Raw genomic sequence first — 25138 nt, forward strand, 5'->3', positions numbered from 1 at the left:
CTAAGTCCCAGTCCACACCCACCCCCACCCCAGTCCAACCGCAAAGACTTGTACTTGATACGCAATAAAGTTTGTAGACAAGGCCTCTCGTTGTATTTTACCTTTGGGTAACATGGAATGGTTTTGTTCAAAACCATGAACAAATGCAGTTTCCCCAATTCAGAAACTTCACATTTCTGTTTGAGGATCCCATTTTTATTCAGGATGGACTATTTGAGCAACAGTTTCCAAACTTTTGTCAGGTCGGGAGCAGAGATTTCTAAGAACCAATAATTCATATGCACATCTCTTGAAGACTAAATGCATAATTCCCAGGCTATCTCTCCCAGGTTTTTGTGAACCAGTTTAAATGTTACAATAGTCTTTATTTTAAAATCCCAAATATTTTATCTTGGGAAATCAGCAATCCAGGTATAAAAAACCAGCAGGAAATGGCCAAATTTACTTCAGCATTTACACTGTGGTCAGTTTCTGCTCCTGGCTAATGATTTAAATTCCCTCCTGGGAAGCTCCAAAAGGCCCAGGGGTCATGTAAGAAGTTGTTCCATCTTGGTATTTTCATTTGACGGGTGTGTGGCTGCCGCAATAAACATTACACCTTTGGATTCTCTTCTTGAACTGATCGCCTAAATCGCAGGTCTGGGTTGGACACAGAAAAGAGTCGTTAGCACAGATGTACTCCCTGCCTCATATCTCCAAAGTTAGACAAAATTCAAAATCACACAGCTTCTCATGCCTCCTGCCTTCTCATGCTAAGTTTCTTCAATTCTCCCCTGGAACATCCATCATTTGGATGCCATCAGTAAATGCGACCCCAAAACAATGAATGGGTTTGTTTGGTTCCTCCCCAGTATTCATTCCCCTCTGGCCTCAGCTCCAGGTTTTCTTTGGGAAGCCCCTCTTCCCCATTCTCAGACCTCATGGTCTGTTAGGTTGTACCACCTCTATTTACAGATCTCTGATCTGGCAAATGAAATCATCACATTTTCATGGCCACAGCAACCGGTTCATGGTGCACATGTCACCCAGTTGGATCCAATGAAACACAGTGAGAATTCTGGGTGTCTCATTCCTTCCCACTAGACTTGAACCTGAGAAGGTACAAGAGGCTGACAAAAGGGTCTTGCAATTGTTAGAAAGAACCTATTTGAGAAAGGAGCTAACGTGGAAAAGAACGGAACAGAAAGAAACCAGGTTCTGGTAACATATTGCATCCCAGCTTCTGGCCGCACCTAAACCAAGAATTATTCTTGGATTTTTGCTGAAGCCAGCTTGGGTGGGTTATTTTCATTGAACGAGTAACTGATACATGAGCAGTTCTGACCCTCTACCTTGAGATACATCATTTGGTTAAATGAGGTCTTCAGTGCCAACGCCCTTACTCACCATGAGCAGCATTGTGTTCCCTGACATGCAAAGGGCTTGTTTGCTGAAAGAGAAGAAAAGCAGTGGCCTCGTCACTGGAAAAGAATACAGGCCCACCTCCTGTTGCCTCGTTGGTGGGATTTGTGAGCCCCCACCATTTTAAAATTAAGATATGGCAGATGAAGACCAAGGCTCAGCCACAGACACAGCAAAAAGGTTTGGTTTGGTCTTTTAGGGACAGTAATTCCATTAGTTTATCCGTTCATTTACAGACATTTACTGAGCATCGACAATATGCCAGGTAATATATTAGGACCTGGGGCTGTCAGGGTACAGATCAAGACTCTGCCTGCATAAGATTTGCAGTAGGGCCTGTAGATCCCATAACTACCTCATGCTGACAATATCAATGTGCACAGATAGCGAATGGCCTGGCAGTATCTTCCAACAAGGTCCTAACTTCTTAAATCAGTGGCATTTGAATTAAGATGGGTTTATGGTTGGGGTGCCTGGGTGGCTCAGTCGGTTGAGCATCTGGCTCTTGATTTCAGCTCAGGTCATAATCCTGGGGTCATGGGATCGAGGCCCACATCAGGTTCCATGCTGAGTGTGGAGCCTGCTTACGATTTTTCTCTTTCTCTTTCCCTCTGCCCCCTCCCATGCTCATGTGCTCTCTCTCTCTCTCCCTCTCAAATAAATATTTTTTTTAAATTTTTTTAATGCTTATTTATTTTTGAAGGAGAGAGAGAGACAGAGTGTGAGTGGGGGGAAAGCAGAGACAGAGGGAGACACATAATCTGAAGCAGGTTCCAGGCTCTGAGCTGTCAGCACAGAGCCTGACGCGGGGCTTGAACTCACGAACCGTGAGATCATGACCTGAGCCGAAGTCGGACGCTTAACCGACTGAGCCACCCAGGCGCCCCTCAAATAAATATTTTTAAAAAGATGGGTTTACTGTTTATTCATACTTTCCAGGACACCAAGGATGCCAGCAAGGGCTTTGGAATTAGAACAGGAATGAAACTGGTAAAATCTTTTTAAGAGCATGATATGGCAATTATCTATTAACATCATTATGTGCACGCCCTTTGGCAAAAATACATAAAAATAATTGAAACAAAAATATTTCACTACACAGTTTTTAGTATTTAAAAAAAACTGAAAACAACCCAAATGTCCATATATGTACAGACCGAAACAATGTCCGAAATACAGTACTAAGTGATGACGGAAAGGATTATGATACTATGTGTATAGTAAAGCCCCAGTTTTCTAAAAAATAAAAAATGTTAGTAGATGCATGTATGTTTGTGGATGCCCAGGGGAAAAGATCTGGAAGAATATACACTGAATCATTCACACAGTAGGGTGAGGGCATTTTCCTTCTCGGTGGGATATACTTCTGTATGATTGGATTATAGAAAAGATGCGTGCAAACTCCGTGAGGGCCTTCACCATGACAGGTTGAACGAATGAGTATTATTTGTTAAATAAAAAAAAGAGAAATGTTTAAACATAAAAAGTGAAGTGCCCCATGTCATTCTAGTTTCCTGATGCACTTTTCCCAAGGAGGCAAGTCTGTGTCACAGGGATCCAGAGGCGACCTTCACTCTCACCTCTACATCCCTCCTTTCCATGCTGAACGAGCTGGTGTTTGCTCTCTTCTCCATATCCTGCAGCTTGGCCAACTTTTCTATCAGGAACATTTTATCTTTGCCCTCCTGCCAAGAAGGAAAGCAAAAACAAGAACAAAAACATGGAGGTTGGTGTGAGCAAACGACCGAAAGAAGGTTGATTTTTTTTTTTTTTTTTTTTTTTTTTAGGCAGGTAGGGTTCCAGACACAGGATAGAGACTGCCACCATGTTTTCTCTTGATGAAAGAGTAGAAACATTTCACAGCAAAGCCAAATTAACCCATACCTTCCTGAACTGGCACATTCTCCACTAAAGCAATTCCAGCAGGCTCAAGTAGCAGCCTTCTCTATCCCGCAGCTAGAAGCAAATTACACGCCCAGGACTGTCTGAAGGCCCAGGACAAATGGTGTATACCAGCCCCTTCTTGGCATATGCCGTCCTCTTTTCAGTTTTTTTAAAATACTAAACCCTGTCTGGGCACCCAGCACTGCCTGGGCTGGCCCTGTCTTCCCACTGAGAATGTCAAAGCTTTTATAGCTCTGCATCGAGGGACATCAAACATATTTCACCTGGCAAAGTTATCAGTGTTAATGGAGTAGACCAGATAAATATTTCCCAAACTGGGAAGAGGAACAAAGGAAAGGGCTATGTAGATGAGCCCAGTGTTGAAGTGGGCTAGCAAGCACCATTGATGGGCTGTCCAGTCTAGATCAATCCCGTTTCTCACGCCCTTGTTTCTCCTTCAACTTTCAATCACTGATTTTAGCAATTAGCTATTATTATTATTTAGCATCCAACAATTATTGCTGTGGTATTTGCTTCATAATAATTTTCTATTTCCCTCATTCTTTCTACTTTTATTCACTGGAATTCTGCAAAGAAGAGATGTCCTTGGGAAATGGCATTTTAAACAACTCCGCAAGGGGCGCCTGGGTGGCTCATGTTGGTTAAGCGTCTAACTTCACCTCAGGTCACGATCTCACAGTTTGTGGGTTTGAGCTCTGTGTCAGGCTCTGTGCTGACAGCTCAGAGCCTGGAGCCCGCTTCAGATTCTGTGTCTCCCTCTCTCTCTCTCTCTCTCTGCCCCTTTCCTGCTTGTGTTCTCTCTCTCAAAAATAAAATAAACTTTTTTTTTTTTAATTTTTTTTTCAACGTTTTTTATTTATTTTTGGGACAGAGAGAGACAGAGCATGAACGGGGGAGGGGCAGAGAGAGAGGGAGACACAGAATCGGAAACAGGCTCCAGGCTCCGAGCCATCAGCCCAGAGCCTGACGCAGGGCTCGAACTCATGGACCGCGAGATCGTGACCTGGCTGAAGTTGGACGCTTAACCGACTGCGCCACCCAGGGGCCCCTAAACTTTTTTTTTTTTAAAGCAAGTCTGCTAGCAGTCTTGGATATAGCCAACCTGTTTGTAAATTGCTGGTCTGTAACAGCTGTTTCCATACTTTCGTGCCAATTAGAATTACCTGGAGAGCCTGCATAAACGCAAACTCAGGATTTATCCAACTCATCTTGACTCGGGGAGATAAACCTGCATTTTAGTTAAAAGCACAAACTTTGGGGTTAGCTGGTTCAAATCCCACCATTTACTAGCCCTATGACTTTGGGCAGCTCACTTCGCTCTGTAAACCTTAGAATCCTTAATTTTAAAATAGGGATTAAAGATGTATATGTCCCAGTGCGAGTAATAAAAATTAAATCAGAATTTTTGTTCATTATTTAGCACATGTCAGGCATCATGTAAGTGCTCAACAAATGTTATCTGTTGCCACTACTGGTTAGAGGAGATCAGGGTAATTGGAATTTGCATTTTTAATAAGCATCCAAGAGTTACTGATGCAGGTGATCACACTTTGAGAAGGACTGTTATTAGCCTGTTCCCAGCCCCTTAGCCTGGGTTCCTCTGGAGACAATGTCCCTGTCTTTGTGGCGCATCCTCTGGACAAGATTCCCAAGCATGCAGGCCTGCAGTGATGCCTCTGGTGCCTCCCTGAAATGATGCCATCTAAATTCCTCCCCAGTTTACCTGGTACTGCCCTTACAATAGAAGGCTTTAGAAACAAATCTCTCCCCTGGTAAGATCTCCGTAAGACTTGCCCAAAACAATTCAAAGTGCTACATCAGAAAAATACAGGTGATGCTTCTGGAGACGAGCAGGGGAGATCATAAGTAAACCATGCCCTTTCTTTACACCATCTAAAAGACCAACTCGAATGATCTGAAACCCAAAGGTTCAAGCAGCTAGAACCGTGAGGAATCTTGGGCACCTGGGTGGCTCAGTTGGTTAAGCGTTGGATTCTTTATTTTGGTTCAGGTCATGACCTCATGGTCATGAGATTGAGCCCCAAATCAGGCTCCGTCTGCATTGGGCATGGAACCTGCGTGGGATTCTCTCTCTCCCTCTCTCTCTCTCTGTCCCTCTCCTGCTCACTCACATATGCACTTGGCGCAGTCTCTTTCACTCCTTCAAAATAAATAAATAAATAAACATTTAAAAAACAAAAGAACCCTGAGGAATCCTGCTTCTTCCCCAAGTTCTTAGATGTAAGTGTTCATGTCACAATTACGCTGCTATTTAGAAGAAGAGGGGCGCCTGGGTGGCTCAGTTGGTAAAGCATCCAACTTCGGCTCAGGTCATGATCTCACAGTTCATGAGTTCGAGCCCCGCATCGGGCTCTGTGCTGACAGCTCAGAGCCTGGAGCCTGCTTCACATTCTGTGTCTCCCTCTCTCTCTGCCCCTTCCCTGCTCATGCTGTGTCTCTCTCTATCTCAAAAATAAATAAACATTAAAAAAAATTAAAAAGAAAAATAGAAGAAGAGAGAACGAGCCCAGTATCAATGAGCATCCATATTCCCAGACTGTGGTCTCTAAATACCATCTCACCAGGACTCCTTGAATAAATGTCTGACTGGTGTTCTGGGACAGGAAATAAACAAGAAGAGCCTGGAACATCTTGTCCTTTCAGAGAGCAAGAAAACTATCGAAGACTTTCTGGGGTCATGTCAAAAGAACCCGGGAACTAATTCAAAAGGAATTTGATTAGCAACGAATCAACGAGGCTATTTAAGCATAAAAAAATTATTACAATTGAAAGAAGCAAAGTATACTTAAATCTATGAATTCATAATGATAATTTAAAAATCCTCACTGGCCACATTTTGGGGTTGCTAGGAGTAGTTGGTTGAATAGTGTCTCCTTTGTAAAAATATTTGTCCAAGTTAAAACAACCCCAGTACCTGCGAATATGGCCTTGTTGGAAATAAGGTCTTTGTAGACATAATTAAAGATTGTCGGATGAGATCATTCTGAATGAGGATGAACCCTAAATTCAATGACAAGTCCTTAGAAGAGAAGGAGAAACAGGCACACAGAGAAAAAGAACTTGTGAAGATGGAGGTAGGAATGGGAGTTATGAAGCCCTAAGCCAAGGAACAGCCAGGTTAGCCAGTGGCCACCAGAATAAGCTAGGAGAGGCATGGAACAGATTCTCAGAGCTCCAGAAGGTACCAACCTTCCTGACACCTTGACTTTGGACTTTTGGCCTCCAGAACTATGAGGTAACAATTTTCTGTTATTTTAAGCCACCAAGTTCGGGGTTATTTGCCATGGCAGGCCTTAGGAAATGAATATCCTAGGGTATCAACTCAGCATTTCAAAAACTGGTCAATGAAGGGGGAAAAATCATGCATTTCTCTTTCCTCTATAAACTATATTTCAAGGTAATCAAATAGTTGATAAGCAAAAATTATTTTTTTCATAGAAAAATTCTAGCTAATAAATGCAAAAGAAATTGTAGGATTAGAGTACTACTGTTCTGTCATTTCTAACGAAATCAGTGGGTCTTCTAGGCAATACGCCTCAAAGGCTGCAAAATCCATCAGGTGAAAGGAGAGTGGGGAGCTTTCTGTTGGATGGGTCAGGCAAACAAAGCATGGACCCACTGATCACTTTTCACATCACACAAAAAGAGACATGTAGACATTTTATGTCTCAAGGGGATACCATAAGAAGTGCATAGCATCATCTATGAAGTGTTCTGGCTAAAACACTGAAATGGATTTAGTCGGGTTTTTAAATCTCATTGCCAGGGTACAGGCAATAAAAAGAAGCATACTAAATACCACCACAAGGCTGCAAATCAGATATATCCAGAATGTGAGAACTACTACAAGACAAAGGACCTGTTTTCTTCAACGATAAATGGCAAAGAAGAAGGGAGGGGTGAACAATTATAGATTAAAGGAAACAACAGACATATGGACCAAATGCAACATGTGGCACTTTCCCAGACCCTGATTCGAACAACTCAACTGTAAAAAGACACTTCATGGGACCAATGGGGCAATTTCACCTTTGATTGCATGTGAGACAATAATAAGTAATTATCAAGTTTTCTTTTAGGTATGATGAGGGTATTATGGTTATGTTTTTTTTTAATCTCTCTCAGACACATAGAAATTTTTACAGATAAAATGATATAAAGTCTAGGATTTGCTTTAAAACAATCCAGATATTTGCAGTGAAGGGTTAGTGTAGATAAAATAAGAATATACAAAAAAAATTTTAAGCTTATTTATTTATTTTTGAGAGAGAGAGAGTGTGTGCATGAGCAGGAGGGGGACAGAGAGAGGGAGAGAGAGACAGAGAGAATCCTAAGCAGGCTCTGTGCTGTCAGTGCAAAGCCCAACTTGGGGCTCAATCTCTCAAACTGTGAGATCATGAACTGAACTGAAATCAAAAGTCAGACTCTCAACCGACTGAGCCACCCAGGCGCCCCCAAGAGTATACAAATGTTGACGGTAGTTGGTGCTGGGTGGGGGGGCAGATGTAAGTTCGTTGTACTATTCTCTTTTGGAGTATAACTGCAAGTTTGCATTATAAAATGTTTACAGAAAAGTGGGAGGATGGGGCGCCCGGGTGGCTCAGTTGGTTGAGCGTCCAACTTCGGCTCAGGTCACGATCTCACGGTTTGTGAGTTCGAGCCCTGCGTGGGGCTCTGTACTGATGGCTCAGAGCCTGGAGCCTGCTTCGGATTCTGTGTCTCCCCCTCTCTCTCTCTGCCCCTTCCCCGCGCACAGCTTTGTCTCTCTCTGTCTCTGAAAACTGAATAAACCTTAAAAATATATATATATAAAAAAAAAGAAAAGTGGGAGGAGGATACCAGAGGAGCCAACGGAACTTACATTAATAATCTGTTCATGGAGCAATCTGATCATAATCTTCCTTCCCTCTGTGATCTGCCAGTAAAGATAGGTGATGATTCTGGAGAAGAAAAGAAAGAATGACAGACACTTGTGCCAATATTTTGCAGGCCCCAAATTCCAACTGGTCTCAAAGGAACTGAGATATTCTCTTGCAAGTGGATTTTGTCCCAACAGTTTTCCTGAAAAGTTGTGTCTGGATGAATTACAGGTTCAATACATCCGAGCAACCTGGCTGCACATGGAATCACATGAAAGATGGAAAAAAGACTCATTCCATGGCCTGTCCTCAGATTAATTAACTAGCATCTCTGGGCATAGGGCCAGACAATAGTATTTTTTTTTTATGTTTATGTTTTTATTTTGAGAGAGAGAGAACACTTGGAGGAGGGGCAGAGAGAGAGAATCCCAAGCAGGCTCCACATGTCCGTGCCAAGCCCAATGCCGGCCCCATCCCACGACCCTGGGATCATGACCTGAGCTGAAATCAAGAGCCAGATGTTCAACCGACTGAGCCATCCACGCACCCCTATTTTCTTTCTATTTAATATGGAGCACTCCATTGGTAGTATAACCACATCCAGACCTGTCTTCAAAAATTAAATTCCAGGGGCGCCTGGGTGGCCCAGTTGGTTAAACGTCCGACTTCGGCTCAGGTCATGATCTTGCAGTTTGTGAGTTCGAGCCCTGTGTCAGGCTCTGTGCTGACAGCTCAGAGCCTGGAGGCTGCTTTGGATTCTATGTCTCTCCATCTCTTGGCCCTTCCCCTGCTCATGCTCTGTGTCTCTCTGTCTCTCAATAATAAATAAACCTTAACAAAAAATTTTTTAATAAAAAAAACACAAAAATTAAATTCCAGGAACAGATGATGATCAAGAATCATTCAAGTATTGCCAAATACAAATGTAAAATAAAACTTGGCTGTAATATAACCATCTCACAGACTTCTAAATCAATCTCCCATGTATTTTAAGTTTACAAAATAAATTCCCACAAGAATACAGAATGAATATAGCATAAATTCTCATATGGAATATACTTACCTCCAGAAACTATATCAGTTAAATTGGATAATAAAGGCTTGGAATAAAAAATTTCATAAAAGGAAAAAGAGATGTGCCCAGTGGGTAATATGAAACTCGAAGTATCTTCTTAAAATAGGATGGTTTAGGGGTGCCTGGGTGGCTCAGTCAGTTAAGCATCTGACTTCAACTCAGGTCATGATCTCGAGGCTCCTGAGTTTGAGCCCCACGTCGGGCCCTGTGCTGACAGCTCAGACCCTGGAGCCTGCTTCAGACTGTCTCCCTCTCTGCCCCTCCCTGACTCATACTCTGTTTCTCTCCCAAAAATAAACATTAAAAAAAAAAAAAAAGAAAAAGAAAAGTGAATGGTAATTTCAATTCCTGTTCCAGTATATCCAGCACATCTACCTTTAACTCGAGCCTGCTGAGAACCACATCTCCACCCCATACTGAAACCTGTGGATCTGATGGCTTTAAATTCTTGATGTAGCAATTCACATAGCTCATCAAAATTAGAGTCACATGTATGACTCCAGCATCTTTTCAGGTGCAGAGGAGTAAAAGACAGAAAGCCAAAGAGTACCGTGGAGTCCCCTCCACCTCAGGTATCTGGCACCCACCCCTGGCGGTGGGGCCAGAAATAATTGTTTTTATTTGAAAACAAAAGAACGCTATCACACATATGAACAATGCCCAACCCATTTGAACATAATGCCAATCTTAGAAAGCATCACACATATAATTTTCCTAAGCATTCTCAAATCCAAATTTTCATTTTGTTTTCATGCTATTTCTTAAAAGGGGACACAGCAGGTATTGCTTTCTTCATAAAACAGGCAAAAAAAAAAAAAAAAAAAAGCTCACAAAAAACAAAAAATGAAAACACCTGGGACAAGATCATAGTAAGCAACTCTTAAAAATTCAAGGGCATGGGGCGCCTGGGTGGCTCAGTCGGTTGAGCGTCCGACTTCGGCTCAGGTCATGATCTCGCGGTCCGTGAGTTCGAGCCCCGCGTCGGGCTCTGTGCTGACGGCTCAGAGCCTGGAGCCTGTTTCAGATTCTGTGTCTCTCTCTTTCTGACCCTCTCCTGTTTATACTCTGTCTCTCTCTGTCTCAAAAATAAAAACATTTAAAAAAATTAAAAAAAAAAAATTCAAGGGCAAAGTCAGGAGCATCCAGAACACTGAGCTACACTGTAGCCGTTTGCTCTCCTGGGAAACATTCCCCAGACTATCCACATGTCTTGTTAATGACACGTTTTCTCCACCAGTTTCCCAAAGCACTCCACTTACAACACAATGAGGGTGAGGATGAAAAAGAAGTGCACGCTTCCGATGAGGTTCTGGTAGATCCAAACAACCCACAGGTAGCCGGACCTTTTACTCAGGGTATCGATCCAGCTGTAGATGGAGTGAATGAAGAAGGGCAGACCTCGAAATGGGCCACAATCAGCTGAAGGTTTCAATCTGGTAAAACGGGAGACAGGAAAACATCTGTAGCGTGAGACTCTGGTATAGCTTGTTCTAAAACCAAACTGTCCTTTCTGGGTTCTGGACCTGGAACCAGCAATGCCTGCCTGATGTACCCATACCCTCCCTCCCAAGGAAGCTCTCTCCCTCACAGCCTCAACAGGTATGTTTTGCCCATGTGACCCCACTGAGGCTCAGCTCCCAGACAGGGTTATATCATCTGATCTAATGGTAGCCAATCCCAAGAGTGGCAGTGAACTTTGTGGTATCCTGGCTTGAAGAAATGAACTGGGTGATCAGATTCTTTTTCTTGGGAACTTGAAGTAAGACATATGAAGAAGGGACCCTGCAATCTATGGAAGGTGAGGTTGTGGCAATGAGGGCCACATGCAGTCAGTTGTTATGAATTAGCAGAAACTAGCAGGAAACTAAGAACTGGTTAGGAAGAGAGAGAAAAGAGAGAAGCAAAGACATCATAAAACAGAGTAGCCTGCCCTGAAGCCGCTTGAGTTCCTGATGGTTCTAGTTCCATCTGTATCCTAAAAATCAACTCCTGGGGCACCTGCGTGGTTCAGTCGGTTAAGTGTCCAACTTTGGCTCATGTCATGATCTCGCGGTTCGTGAGTTCAAACCCCACATCAGGCTTTGCACTGACAGTCTGCCTGGGATATTCTCTCTCTCTCTCTCTCTCTCTCTCTCTCTCTCTCTCTGACCTTCCCCCCACTTGCTCTCTCTCAAAATAAATAAACTTAAAAAAAATCAACTCTTTTGTTTGTTTGCTTCATCCATTCATTCTATAAAAGCTTATTTCACCTGTTCCAAGTGCTGTGCTAGATACTAAGCCCTTGGGGATTCCATAGCAACAAGACAGACATGGTCTCTGTTCTCCCAGGTTTACATTTTAGTAAGAAAAATGGACAACTAATGAGCTAATGATTAAACAAAGATTCAAGCGAAGGCATTTCTGACTGTGAACGGCGGAGTGAAGAAAAGAAAGTGCCCCTAGAGGGAGAAGAGGTGGGAAAGACAGTAGGCAAGCATGGTCATGAAGGTTAGATCTTGAGGATGACTTCTGAGCTGAGACCCAGAGTGGGGGACAGAAGGCCGCCAGGCAGAGGGAGTGGGGAGAACACACACACACAGGACTCCACCTTGTGTTGGGAGAGGCTCACAGGGTCCCAGGAATGGAGCAAGAGTCATGAGGATGAAGGAAGGGTGGAGCCAACGTGGGGTGAGGTTGGAGAGCGAGGAGGGAACCAGCTCGGACAGGGCATTTCGGTTCATTTAGTGCAAGTTTAGTCCCCATTCTGGGAAACTGCAGGCCTCTAGGAAGTGAGGAAGCCCTGCCATCACCTGGTGGGTGATGACCAAACTAAGACACATTCGCTCCTTTGGCTGTTATGTCTGCTGGTTACCAAGGGGACTTGGGTTCAATACTGTATTAAGCACATCTTCTTACTGTGATGTTTTGACATCTGGGGCCTTACAGACCCTGGAGAGATAGCCCCTCCCAGGAGCTCCCCTACATGGTATGTCTTTTCCATGCAAAACAACCAACCCAGAGCCCACACCTCACCCTCCACCTCCTCCATCAGGCTCTCACACTCAGGGTCACTCTCCCCCTGCCCTGATCCCCACAGGGCCAGGTAACCAGATAAATTCAGACAGCCCCCAAAGCCACTGAAGTTGTTCAAATGAGCCAATGCTAAACCTGCCTATCCTCCCTCGCCCTTTCCTTCCCTGGGAAACCACAATAAAGGTTCTTTTTTTTTTTTTTAATTATTTTTTTAGTGTTTATTTATTATTGAGAGACAGAGCATGAGCATGGGAGGGGCAGAGAGAGGAGGAGTCACAGAATCCGAAGAAGGCTCCAGGCTCTGAGCTGTCAGCACAGAGCCCCACGCGGGGCTCAAACTCACAAACTGAGAGATCATGACCTGAGCTGAAGTCAGACGCTTAACCGAAGGAGCCATCCAGGTGCCCCAACCACAATAAAGGTTCTTGCCCACACTTTCTCCTCACTCCCGCTGTGTCCTGACCAACCCTGGGATTCCCTCATGTGGCCCCCTGTGGTGTGGCATCCCCACCCCCACTACCACTTCTACTGGGATCTGAGTAAAATAAATCATCTTTCCAATGACATTCATCTCCTGATCTGCTGGCCTCACCAAACCTTAATAATAATAAAACCTACATTTTACTTATTTATTTTAAAGTAGGCTACACACCCAATGTGGGGCTTGAACTCATGACCCTGAGATCAAGAGTCTGATGTTCTACCGACTGAGCCACCCAGGTGTCCCAAAACCTACATTTTAAAACACTCACTCACCCCATCTCTAAGACCTCTCCACAAGCCACGGTTTCCTACCTCCAGATGGTGATGGCCAGGGTGCACAGGACCCCGGTGAAGGATGGGAAAAAGAGCAAGAAGATGAAGAAAGTCATCATCTGTGAGGCTCGCCAGGCTTTGCTCGGAGGCTGGAAATTCATCATCAGGCTGATCTGAAGAGAGAGAAGCAGACACCTCCCATCTGTGGCCAGAGGGACAGGCCAGAGGGACCCCAGCCAGGCAATGGCTTCCCGATAACCCTTCCCAGCACCCCTCCCCACTGCCCCCCAACTCAGTTCCAACCACGGGGCCACATAGGACTGGGAGAAGCTAATTGGTTCCACCTTCAGGCTGACTCACGTTTTTGACATAAAACATGATGAAAAGAGTAATCATTTGGATAAAGGGCAGCAGAGGGCAGAAGAAGGTTCCAATCCTATGAGGGAAAAAGGGTGAGTGTCAAAAGTCAGGGGAAACATGAAGACGGAGAATGTGGTGGGGGGAGGGCAGGTACGGGGGGTGTGGAGGGAAGGGAAAGAGGGTGTTACGGGCTGAACTGTACTTCTCCAAAACGCGTATGTTGGAGTCCTAGTACCCCTAGTACCGCAGAATGTGACTATTTGGAGAAGGGGCCTTTAAAGAGGTAATTAAAGTAAAAGGAGGTCCCTAGGGTGGGCCCTAATGCAATATAACTGGTGTCCTTAAAAGAAGAGATTAGGACCCAGATACACACAGAGGGACCATGTGAAGACTGTGGAAGCAGGTGCCATCCCACAGGCCGAGGACAGAGGTCTCAGAAGAAACCAACTACGAACACCTTGATCTCGGACCTCTAGCCGCCAGAACTGTGAGAAAATAAATTTCTGTCGTTTCAGCCACCCAGTCTGTGGTATTTGTTACGGTCGCTCTAGCAGACTAATACAGAGGGAGTGTGCTCTATGGCTGTAGACCAGGAACGTTCCCACCACACCCAGTATACCCGGCTGCTCCCTTCCCAGCTTTGGAAAAGAGAGTTTGCAGAAAGCACCACCCACACACCACCAAATGGTCTTCAGCAAGCCCTAACCTAGGTGTCCCGAATGCGGGACATGTCCCCCTGCTTCCTCCATGGCATTCAAGAAGGTCTGAGGTCCCGCAGGGAGAGGCATTAAACTGCACTGAGTTACAGATGGGAAGGGCATTCTCTCTCAATTCTCCCCAATGCTCCTGAGTGCCGAGAGAAGAAAATCTCACTTTGGTGGTCCTAACACTTGCCAACCTCCCTTTGTTCCCAAAAGAAAGGTGGGAGGGGGGAGGTAAATCTTTAAACTGAGAGCCTTGGCAGATGGAAGCATCCAGCTAGAATTTAATGACTGTTGGTGATTGGCTTGGTTTTATTTTATTTTATTTTTCTTATTTTTTTAAAGTTTATTTATTTATTTTGAGAGAGACAGAGAGAGCTTGAGTGGGGAAGGGACAGAGAGAAAGAGAGAATCCCCAGCAGGCTCCATGATATGCTGCCAGAGCAAAGCCCCATGTGGGACTGAACCCTTGGAACCATGAGATCACGACCTGAGCTGAAACCAAGAGTCAGAGGCTCAACCAACGGAGCCACCCAGGCGCCCCTTATTTTATTTTTCTAAAGTGACTGACATTTTTCTTTTTTTTTAACAATTTTTTTTTATGTTTTTTTATTTATTTTTGAGACACAGAGAGAGCATGAACAGGGGAAGGGCAGAGAGAGAGGGAGACACAGAATCCGAAGCGGCTCCAGGCTCTGAGCTGTCAGCACAGAGCCTGATGCAGGGCTCGAACTCACGAGCAGAGCTCGGACTCACGAACTGCAAGACCATGACCTGAACCGAAGTCGGATGCTTAATCGACTGAGCCACCCAGGCGCCCCAACATTTTTCTTTAAGTAATCTCTACACCCAAGATGGGCCTCAAACTCACAACCCCAAGATCAAGAAAGATCAAGAGTCAGATGCTCTACCAACTGAGCCACCCAGGTGCCCTGGGTTTTGTTTTATTTTTTAAGTTACTTGCAGTTTCTCTCAAATGACTCTGATTTTCCATTCTGGTGGTAAAATAAAGTCTCCTTTAAAAATGTATTTAGGGGCACCCGGGTGGCTCGGTCAGTTAAGCATCTAACTCTTAATTTCAGCTCAGGTTATGATCGCACAGTTTATGGGTTCGGGACCCACACCAGGCTCTGTGCCGACAGCATGGAGCCTGCATGGGATTCTTCCTCTCTCTCCGCTCCTCCCCTGTGTGCTCTCTACCTCTCTCCCTCAAAAATAAATAAATAACCATTAAAAAAAATAAAAATAAAAAATAAAACATTTTTAAAAAGGCAAACTACATAAAAGATAATACTAAGTAAAAACCAGTACCGGTGATATGTAGATAAGCCAAAAAATAGGCAGGCTGGTGTGCAAAAGGCTGAAGTTTGGGACACACTTACCTCACCTCATCTCTACCACTGTCCCTAACATACATTGCCTTTCTGTCACCCTGTTATCTTCTTTTATTTAAAAAAAAATTTTTTTAACCTTTTATTTATTTTTGAGACAGGGAGAGACAGAGCATGAACAGGGGAGGGTCAGAGAGAGGGAGACACAGAATCTGAAACAGGCTCTGAGCTGTCAGCACAGAGCCGATGCAGGGCTCGAACTCACAGATCGTGAGATCATAACCTGAGCAGAAGTCGGCCGCCCAACTGACTGAGCCACCAAGGCGCCCCTGTTACCTTCTTTTAAAGCTCATCATCAAAGGCAACATTCTCCTAAAACCCACAGAGGTTAAATCTATAATTTCCATGGAGAAAAGAAAAGATACATGTGTTTTCAATTGTGCTTATTTGCAATTTATTAACACAAACCATAAAGACCCATTATTACAATGGCCATCTCTGATTGCAACTTCTTCCCCCTTGCTGCTAACATTTCCCTTTGGAACCTTCATTAATGGTCAATAGTATGAGGGCTTGGTTTCTAGGGCTCAAAAACCTGGCCAAAGTAAGCACTCAATAAATGGAGCCATATTGTTATTACCACATCAGCTGATTTATGCACATCATTTATTAAAAAACAAAAAACTTAAGAGTGCTCATAAGTACAATATAATCCAGCAATTCTACTTCTGGGTATATATCCAAAAGAACTGAGGGGCGCCTGGGTGGCTCAGTCAGTTAAGCATCTGACTTTGGCTTAGGTCATGATCTTGTGGTTTACGATTTCGAGCCCCACGTTGGGATCTGTGCTGACAGCTCACAGCCTGGAGCCTGCTTTGGATTCTGTGTCTCCCTCTCTCTCTGCCCCTTCCCCACTGGCACTCTGTCTCTGTCTCTAAAAAATAAGCGTAAAAAAAAAAGAATTGAAAGCAGGGTCTCAGAGAGATATTTGCACACCCATAATCATAGCTGCATTATTCACAATAACCAAGAGGTAGAAGCAACCCAAATGTCCACCCATGGGTGAATGGATAAACATGTGGTATATCCATACAGCAGAATATTATTCAGCCTTACAAAGGAAGGAAGTGCTGATACATGCTACAATATGCATGAACCTGAAGAACATTATGCTAAATGAAATAAGCCAATCACAAAAAGATAAATTGTGTGTGATTCCACTTACATAAAGTATCTAGAGTAGTCAAACTCCGAAAGACAGAAAATGGAATTCTGGTTGCTAGCGGGGTAGGGGAAGGAGGAAATGGGGAGTTCTTGTTTAATGGGTATGGCGTTTCAGTTTTGCAAGATGAAAAGAGTTCTGGAGACCTGTGGCACAGCTATGTGAATGTATTCAACTACTGAACCATACATTTAAAAATAGTTAAGATGATAAACATTATATTATGTATATTCCTACCACAATTTTTAAAAGGTGCTCATAAGGGTGACAAACAGCCACAATATCCCCACTTAGAAAATATTTCTGAGTCAGTCTAAAGATTCTCAAAACTTACCACACCAGAGTTTGTGCATAGATCAGTTCTAGGACGTTCCTGGCGATGTCAAACTCCTGTAAACCAAGGCTCGTTGGAAACTGCATTCCAATGAGTCTGTGAAAACATCGATGAGTTTAGTGCCCCAACCATCAAACCTTTCCTTCAGAAGATTCCTCACAATCAACAAAGTAGAGCATCACCAGTTTGGAATAAAGTCATAAGTTCTTTTGCAAATTTTTGAAAAGTTCCAAGTGTAAGTGTATTTTTGAAGAAAGAATTGAAGGAATGGAGGGAAAATGGAACTATCACAATGCATTTGAGCAGAGGTACTGCTGAAGTGGTTTACAAAATTCTAGGGCCGCCTGGGTGGCTCAGTTGGTTGAACGTTTGACTCTTGATTTCGGCTCACATCATCATCTCACAGTTCGTGAGTAAGAGCCTGGTGTCGATGTCTGTGCTGACAGTGCAGAGCCTGCTTGGGATTCTCATTCTCTCTCTCTCTCTCTCTCTCTCTCTCCCTGCCCCTTCCCTGGTTGTGTGTGGACTCTCTCTCCCAAAATAAATAAAGATTTTTTTAAAAATTCTAGAGACCATTATTTAAGTTATCCCATATATTATTTAAATAGATAGTTAACTATAAGTTAACAATAGATATTATATAAATGAGATAATTATTAAAATTATCCTACCTATTATCACTCTTTGCTTGTTAAACCTGTTTTTTCAGGACCAGGTAACTCAGCATTTCCTAACCCCCCTAAATGGAAAAGTTTTCCATGTTTGGTTACTGCTATCAGATTAATAGGGTTTCCCCATTTTCTAAATCCACAAGAGGAAACCAAGATCTCCATTTATCCTGAGGAAACTTGAGACAGAGAGGATGCTAATAATAAAAAGAAAAAAATGCCGTCAAAGATACAAACAAAACAAAAAACCTCCTAACTTCTACATCTAGACCTTGGACAGAGGCTGTAATAAAAGTGAGTTTGGGCAGACTGAGTGTAGAAATAGGGCACGCAACCTACCCCCTGAGGAAAGAATCATTATTGTGTTATGCTATCTTATCACTGGGGCAGCTTACAGAAATATGTACATGTCTATAAGGAATATAGACATGTTATGTTATAGACATCGTATTATTAACACATAAATGAACAGATCAATAGAAGAGGACTATACATGGGCCAATGACAACACTGCCTCAGTTCTGTACACCTGGTGTCTAAAATCACAATTAGCACATGAATCAAAGTCAATTAAATGGATCATGAGATAAATCTATAGGTGTCGTCATAGAAAGATGCCACAGCATAATGTTAAAAAGAATAAGAGCAAAGTCCACAATGATTTTCAGCATGACCCAATTTTTATCTTTGAAACTATATAATACAGTCACACACACAAAGCAATATGTGCACAGAAAAATCTGGAAGAATATACACTACAATTAAAATGATCTGTGGTGGAAAGTTCTCAGACTTTCACTTTCTATGTTTTGCATCCAGTAATGTCTTTATCTCAAGAGAAGTTTGTAAAGGGTTAGCTGAATGAACTTGCACAACAGGACTGTCAGATCAAAGTGAAATTTTAGTTAATTTCAGAAGCAAGCAACGTCCCAAAGAACAACAGGCAGACTTGTCACAGTGCATACTTGAAATAAATAAGGGATGCTTATGTGCTAACTAACTATAGTAAGCGTAAGGGATACCCATACTTCTGGCTCAGCCAAGACTCTGGCTCTGGTTCCAACATCAGGTACTAATGACTCAAGGCTGATAAATATTTACCTCCTCAGGAATTCCCCCAGTAAGGAATCAGCTAAAGAGAATACAAAATCCATCAGAAGGAGCCGGTAGATTTCCTGGCCAATGAGAGTTTCCCAACACTGTAAGGTAAACAAGAGTCAGGATGTGGGAAGGGGCTGTTGGTTCTGCCCAGTGCCCTTCTGGCACCCTACACTCATTAGGACATGGTTGCTGGCCAATGTGACTGGGTCCTTGTACATCCAGAAAAGCAGACCCACTCTGGGCAGTGACACACCATTAATTTGTTGAGTTTGGTTTCAAGGGTGTTTATTCCCTTTCTGTGTTGCTTTTCCCCCATTAAGGCTTGCCCTCCACGTGCACCCCAAACTTTCCCTTCTCACTATCTCTCCTCTTAAAACTTTTCATCCCTGTCCTATGCCCTCTGGATGCCATTTCTCAGCCAGGGCTAGCAGAAGGCATCAATGGCAACAATGCCTTTACTCTTTGTTTATTAACCTTATGAAAATCCATTAATACTTATTTGACTAAGAAAGTGGCTTAGAGGTTTAGCAGGCTGGCACAAATTGGAAGGCTGACTTAGTTCATGAAACTGGTGATCAATTACCTCTGCAGGAAGTCAGTGCTATGAACTGATGGACCGGGAGCTTTTAGATTTGGTTGAACGAGGAGAGGGATGTTTTGAGTGCACAGCCCAAGGATGGATGGATGGATGGATGGATGGATGGATGGATGGATGGATGGGTGGATGGATGGGTGGATGGATGGAAGGAAGAATATTATATCAACTCTAAGATCATGAGTAGAAATTCTGAGAAACCAGAGAAATTCACTTCCTCCCTGTATTCAAAGGTTAAGAAAAAAACTCAAGGCAGAACAGCACAGAAATCTCACCTCTTCACCAGCCTGGGCCACAATGTTGAGCCAATAGTAACAAAGAATTCCAATGATTGATATTTTCAGAAAGATGTTTCTAAATAACAGAAGAGAAAACAACTATTGTTACCTTCCATGACAGTCATTAGTACTGTTTGCTAATAATTCCTTTTGGTCACATGGTAGGACTGAAATTCCCGCTCCCGTGTGGTTTGACTGGGGCCAATATGGCTAGTTCTGGCAAGTAATTTGTGAGCAGAAGTGATGTGTGTCACTTTGCATCATTCTAGGCTGGAGCACTGAAATGCCAGCGAGGCTCTCCGGAATTCACTGTCTTCCGTCTGGAATGGCCATCAGCAATATTTGAGATGGTTGCTGCTGTCAGCCTGGATCCCTGCACGAATGACATGACCAAAACCACCTGCCATCCACAATGGACACATAATATGAACAAGAACTAAATCTTTGTGTTCGAAGCCACTGAGATTAGGGAGATAGGGGATGTTTGTTACTGCAGCAAAACCTAACTTATTTCAACTGATATACCCTCTTTCAGTGCATTCCAAACTATCTGATTTCGCTTCTCATTGTAGTAATAATAAATGTACTTACTTTTAATTGGGTGCTGAGCATGGGCAGTACATTGTGCTAAGAACCTCACTAAATCACCTTAATCTTCACAGCTTAATGTTTACAATTTTGCTGCCATTCTTACTTTCTACAACTCTGTCATCAGGTAGATAGAATTTTTATGTCTATCTTACTGATGAGGACACTGAAGTTCAGCGATGACACAATGTGTCCAAGGGCACACAGCTTGTGAGGGCCATGACAAAGACTGAAACTGGGGACCATCTCTTAAGCCTAGTCACTTTGCCAAAGTCAATAGCTGCTGGTTTTAATAGGGCGTCAGCCCTGGTGTGCCAAGAACTGTGTGCCACTAGACCAGGGGTTCTCAAAGTGTGTCCTCTGAACCAGCAGCATCAGCCTCGTCCGCAAACCTGCTAGAAAGGCAAATTTTCAGGCCCCACCCTAGAACCACTGAATCAGAAACCCTGGAGACAGGACCAAGAAATCCTTTCAGGTAATTCTGATGTATGCTGAAGGTTGAGAACCTTTGTGTTAGACTCTGAAGTTCCATGAAGGAAGGGCACTAGATCTTTCTCAGTGCCAGATCCCCAATCTCTTGCCTAGTGCCTAGCCTGTGATACACCCTCACTGTCTACTGGATTAACACATCAGGAGACCTTTATTGCAGTGTAGCTTCAAGTTAAACTTGAAAACACACTCTTCTACGCTGAGAAAAATCTCATCTCAGATCAAAAAGAACCGTGTATTTCTGAGAGTTCCCATTTTCTCTTCATGCAAAGATTTTGAATATTTTGTTGAAGCTGTACAAAGGGCTGATGTATATTAAAAGACAACTAAACTCTTAAATGATCAGAAAAACACAAAGAGCAAATTTATTGGTTCAAAATGGCCCACTGAGCATACATGTCTAACCACCTCTTCATCCAAATTCTCCAGATGAAGTTGGAGAGCTGGCCAGGAGCCAGATCTCCCAGGCCATAGAAGGCAAGGGCTCTGGAACTGATCAGTAAAGAAACTCAGTCTACATTGTACTGACCTGTTGTCATAAACACCATAAACAGGAACTGGTCAGGGAACCAGCCAGGAAGGAGCAAGGACAAAATTTGGGTTGTTTTATGCTTTGTTTATCGAAATCTTGGGGTCACCTCTAGCACAAAAAGGCACCCCCTCCCAGCCAACTAATTGCCAGAAGCACCCCCTCTACCTCCATTTGGGTGCCTGAATTACAAAAATGCATCTCTTGGGGCTCCTGGGTGGCTTAGTCAGTTAAGCATCCAAGTTCGACTCAGGTCATGATCTAGTGGTTCACGAGTTCAAGCCCCGTGTTGGGCTCTGTGCTGACAGCTCAGAGCCTGGAGGCTACTTCAGATTCAGTGTGTCCCTCTCCCTCTGCCCCTCCCTACTTGTGCTCTCTCTCTCTCTACCTCAAAAATAAGTAAACATTAAAAAAATTTTTTTTTAATGCACCTCTTTCTCCCAGCTGAGGCAGTGGCTACCAAGGCTCACAGCTTGACTAATGCAAACGCTAGATGAATTTCAGTGCCTACACAACTCATCAGCCAGGCACCCTTCTGCAGTATACAACATGAACATCTGTACATCTCATAACTGAGAAAAACTATGAAAATCCTCAGGCCGATAGCAATTTGGAAAGGTAAGCTATTACTCTGAGCAAAAGACTGATGTACTTAATTGTATACCTGAGAGCGTTTTGGATTTTATGGCTATTAACCCACCCCATACAAACATACTTTATTCTTGAAATCCTTTCTGGAAAACAGAACTCTGGTACTTGAGCATAGCCCTCTGTAGCTCCCACCTCACTTCCCTCCCTGGAAATACAGGCTGGTGGTGGGCGTGGCAGACACACCTACCGGATGAGGAGGATGTAGACTTCGCGCCTCGGCGTCTCATACCTCTCCACCAGCCTGAACAGGGAGTAGAGGCGTGGCGTTGCCAGATTGATGCAGGACACGAGGAAAGGCAGTAACAGCACTGCTCCAGGGTTCTGGTGGTTCTTCAGGAACTACAGGGGATGCAGGGAAAGAATCGAGATGCCAAGCGTGCACGGAACTCCTCTCTGCCTCACGCAGAAGACCCCACACAATGGGGAAACCCCAGTGGTAGCCCCTCTAGGGTTAGCTCGTACGCTACGGGTTATTGAGCACTTACCCTGCGCCCAGCATTACCCACGTGATCACGTGATCACGTTTAATTCTCACTACAGCCCAGCAGGTGGGTATTAATAGACTGACTGGCAAATGGAGGCTCAGAGAGGTAAAAATGCTTGCCTGGGGTCACCGAGGCAGATTTGAACTGGGTTCATCTGACTCAGGGGCCTGAACTCAAAACAGCCATTCTGTGACTTTACTGTCCTTAGCAAGAGGTCTGCAGCAATGAGAATGTGTTTCCTGGCTGTTGGAGCAAAAGCTTGAATCCGCGGAAGCTATAGTACAAGGGTATTGAGCGCTGCAGACTTTCTCCGCCTGTCTCCTGCGTGGCCCTATTCATTTTCACCAGGCTTTTCTTGGGTGCTGAATCAGGGGAAAGGGAGCCTCTGTTAGCCCATGGCACACCTTCCTATGAGGTCCAAAGAGGCACCCCCTTCCTTCATGTGGATGTAACACCCTGGCACTTGGTTTGGAGTGGGGTGAAGGCTGCCCTCAGCCAGGAATCCTTGGAGTCAGGGATTCCAGTGGATTTATCTTCTGTCTCACACTACCTCCTTCCCACCCCTAGGCCTGACCCTGCCTCCCTTTATCTCTGGGTGGTTTCAAAAGCCCCACTTGCACTTTTGGAAGTATTTTTGTAGCCAAGGTAACCTGGGTTCAAATGTTGTCCCCTCTCCCATGCTTATGAGCTATAAGGTCTGAAGCCAGATGCATAGCTTCCCTGGGCCTCTTTTCCTGTCTGTGTGATGGGGAGATTATCATGTGACCCACAGAGTCATTGCAAGAATTAAATGAGGGGCGCCTGGGTAGCTCAGTCGATTAAGCTTCTGACTCGATTTTGGCTCAGGTCATCATCTCATGGTTCATGAGAATGAGATCAAGCTCAGAGTCGGGCTCTGCACTGACAGCGTGAAGCCTGCCTGGGATTCTCTCTCCCCCTCTCTTTTTTCCTCTCCCCTATTCATGCACACATAAGTGCATGTTCTCTCTCTCTCTTTCTCTTTTTCTCTCTCAGTTGATGCCCTAATTAAAAACAATAAAAGAATTGGGGCGCCTGGGTGGCTCAGTCAGTTGAGCGGCAGACTTCAGCTCAGGTCATGATCTCCTGTTTCCGAGTTCGAGCCCCACGTCGGGCTTGCTGCTGTCAGCCTGTTAGCGCAGAGCCCGCTTCAGATCCTCTGTCCCCCTCTCTCTGCCCCTCCCCCGCTTGCGCTCTCTCAAAAATAAATGAACATTAAAGTAAATAAATAAAAATAAAAGAATTGAATGAAACCAAATAAGGCCAGGTCTGGCCCCTCAACAACATAGGTGAGACATCATTCACAGAAGATTGTAGCTGCCCATGAATGTGACCCCTAGAGTTGTACAAAGGGTTGCTCCTGCCTGGCATAGAGCAGATGTTCAAACAATAGGCTCCACTTCTGCCTCCTCACCTCCTTAGCTGCCCTCCTTCACTTCAGGTGGGCGTGGAGAAGAAACTCAGAAGGCTTCTTTATGCCTACAGCTGCCTGGTCACAGTTTCTATCCTGGGTAGGCATTGCCAGGCCCTTAAGCACTGAGACTTAATTTCCCCTATTTGAGGGCACATCTCAACATGGTTAATGGCAAACTCTTAGTGTTATATAATCCCACACCCATTTTCTTGCTGGCTTCTCCTTCACTTGTTCATCCATTTGGTTGTGCACCTACTATGTGTCAAATATTGGGCCTGGAGCCCAGCTACTATCTTTTGAAGATACGTAAAGATACCTGCATAAACAGGCATTTTCAATACCACACATGACAAGAGCACAGGGAAAGCTTGCAGAGTCAGGAGCGCCCAACACAGTCTAGTGAGGGTGGTGGGGGTGAGAGAAAATTTGCTGAGGATACGGCACCATGCTGAGGTCTGGAGGAGGAGGAGGAGGAGGAGGAGGAGGAGGAGGAGGAAGAGGAGGAGGAAGAGGAGGAGGAAGAGGAGGGGGGGGAGGAGGGGGAGGGGGAGGAGGAGGAGGAGGAGGAGGAGGAGGAGGAGGAGGAGGAATTTGCCCAATGAGGGAATTAGGGCAGGTTGGGTAGAGAATGAACTGCATGTTTTCCTACCGAGAGAAAAGGAAACACATGGTGTGCTCAGGGAACTGTGGACACACCATTTAGTGTTGCTAGTGTAGGATATGGGTAGTTGTGGGGTGTTGAAGCTAGAGATGTGGGCAGTGATCAGATCATACAAGACCTGTCGATCATGCCATGGAGGATAAATTTATATCGAGGGTAAAAATAGGAAGTCATTAAAGAAAGTGAAATAATCCGACCAACCTGTACCACAATTCTAGAGGTCGGCAAACTGGCTACAATTAGTTCTATTTCCAGGGGAAAAGCTTAAACCTACAGAAAAACAGTACTTTGCCCAGACCATCCAGCAAATTAGTCTCAGAGTTTATATCATTTGCAAAAAAAAAAAAAAAAAAAAAAAAAGGTAATATTCCTTTATTAGTCACAATACTGGGCACGGAGTAGACTCTTCACAAAACTTTTTTCTAGTCCTGACCACACACCTACAAAGCCAGGTACGATCATTCCTGGTTTGCAAGTGAGGAATCCAGAGCTCAGAAAGGTTAAATGGCTCACCAGAGTCCATCAGATCACAACACATGGAGTGTCTGCTCAGTGCCAGGGGCAGTGGGAGGTGTTAGGAATATAATAATAAAGGAAGAAACCAAAACTTAATCCCACGTCTGCTGCCCAAAGTTCCCATCTCTCCACGGACCCAGAGCTTCTTACTCTGAAGCGTGCATACAC

General features: G+C 44.1%; 1 protein-coding gene across 2 annotated transcripts in view; it reads right to left on the reverse strand.

The window, feature by feature from the left end:
- Positions 1-83: 83 nt before the first annotated feature.
- Positions 84-25138, reverse strand: part of TMC5 (transmembrane channel like 5) — a 71753-nt gene continuing 46698 nt past the window's right edge. For both annotated transcript variants that reach the window (XM_007087308.3, XM_007087309.3), the window contains 11 exons: positions 22064-22215; positions 19617-19695; positions 18747-18844; positions 16978-17073; positions 13390-13465; positions 13069-13202; positions 10521-10694; positions 8189-8267; positions 2982-3086; positions 1387-1429; positions 84-639 (listed from right to left, as the gene is read on the reverse strand). In XM_007087308.3, coding sequence (XP_007087370.2) covers positions 593-639; positions 1387-1429; positions 2982-3086; positions 8189-8267; positions 10521-10694; positions 13069-13202; positions 13390-13465; positions 16978-17073; positions 18747-18844; positions 19617-19695; positions 22064-22215 — 1083 coding nt within the window. In that variant the 3' untranslated portion in view covers positions 84-592. The remainder of the gene's footprint in view (positions 640-1386; positions 1430-2981; positions 3087-8188; positions 8268-10520; positions 10695-13068; positions 13203-13389; positions 13466-16977; positions 17074-18746; positions 18845-19616; positions 19696-22063; positions 22216-25138) is intronic.

Source organism: Panthera tigris, chromosome E3, assembly GCF_018350195.1.
Source record: "Panthera tigris isolate Pti1 chromosome E3, P.tigris_Pti1_mat1.1, whole genome shotgun sequence".
Lineage (NCBI taxonomy): Eukaryota > Metazoa > Chordata > Mammalia > Carnivora > Felidae > Panthera > Panthera tigris.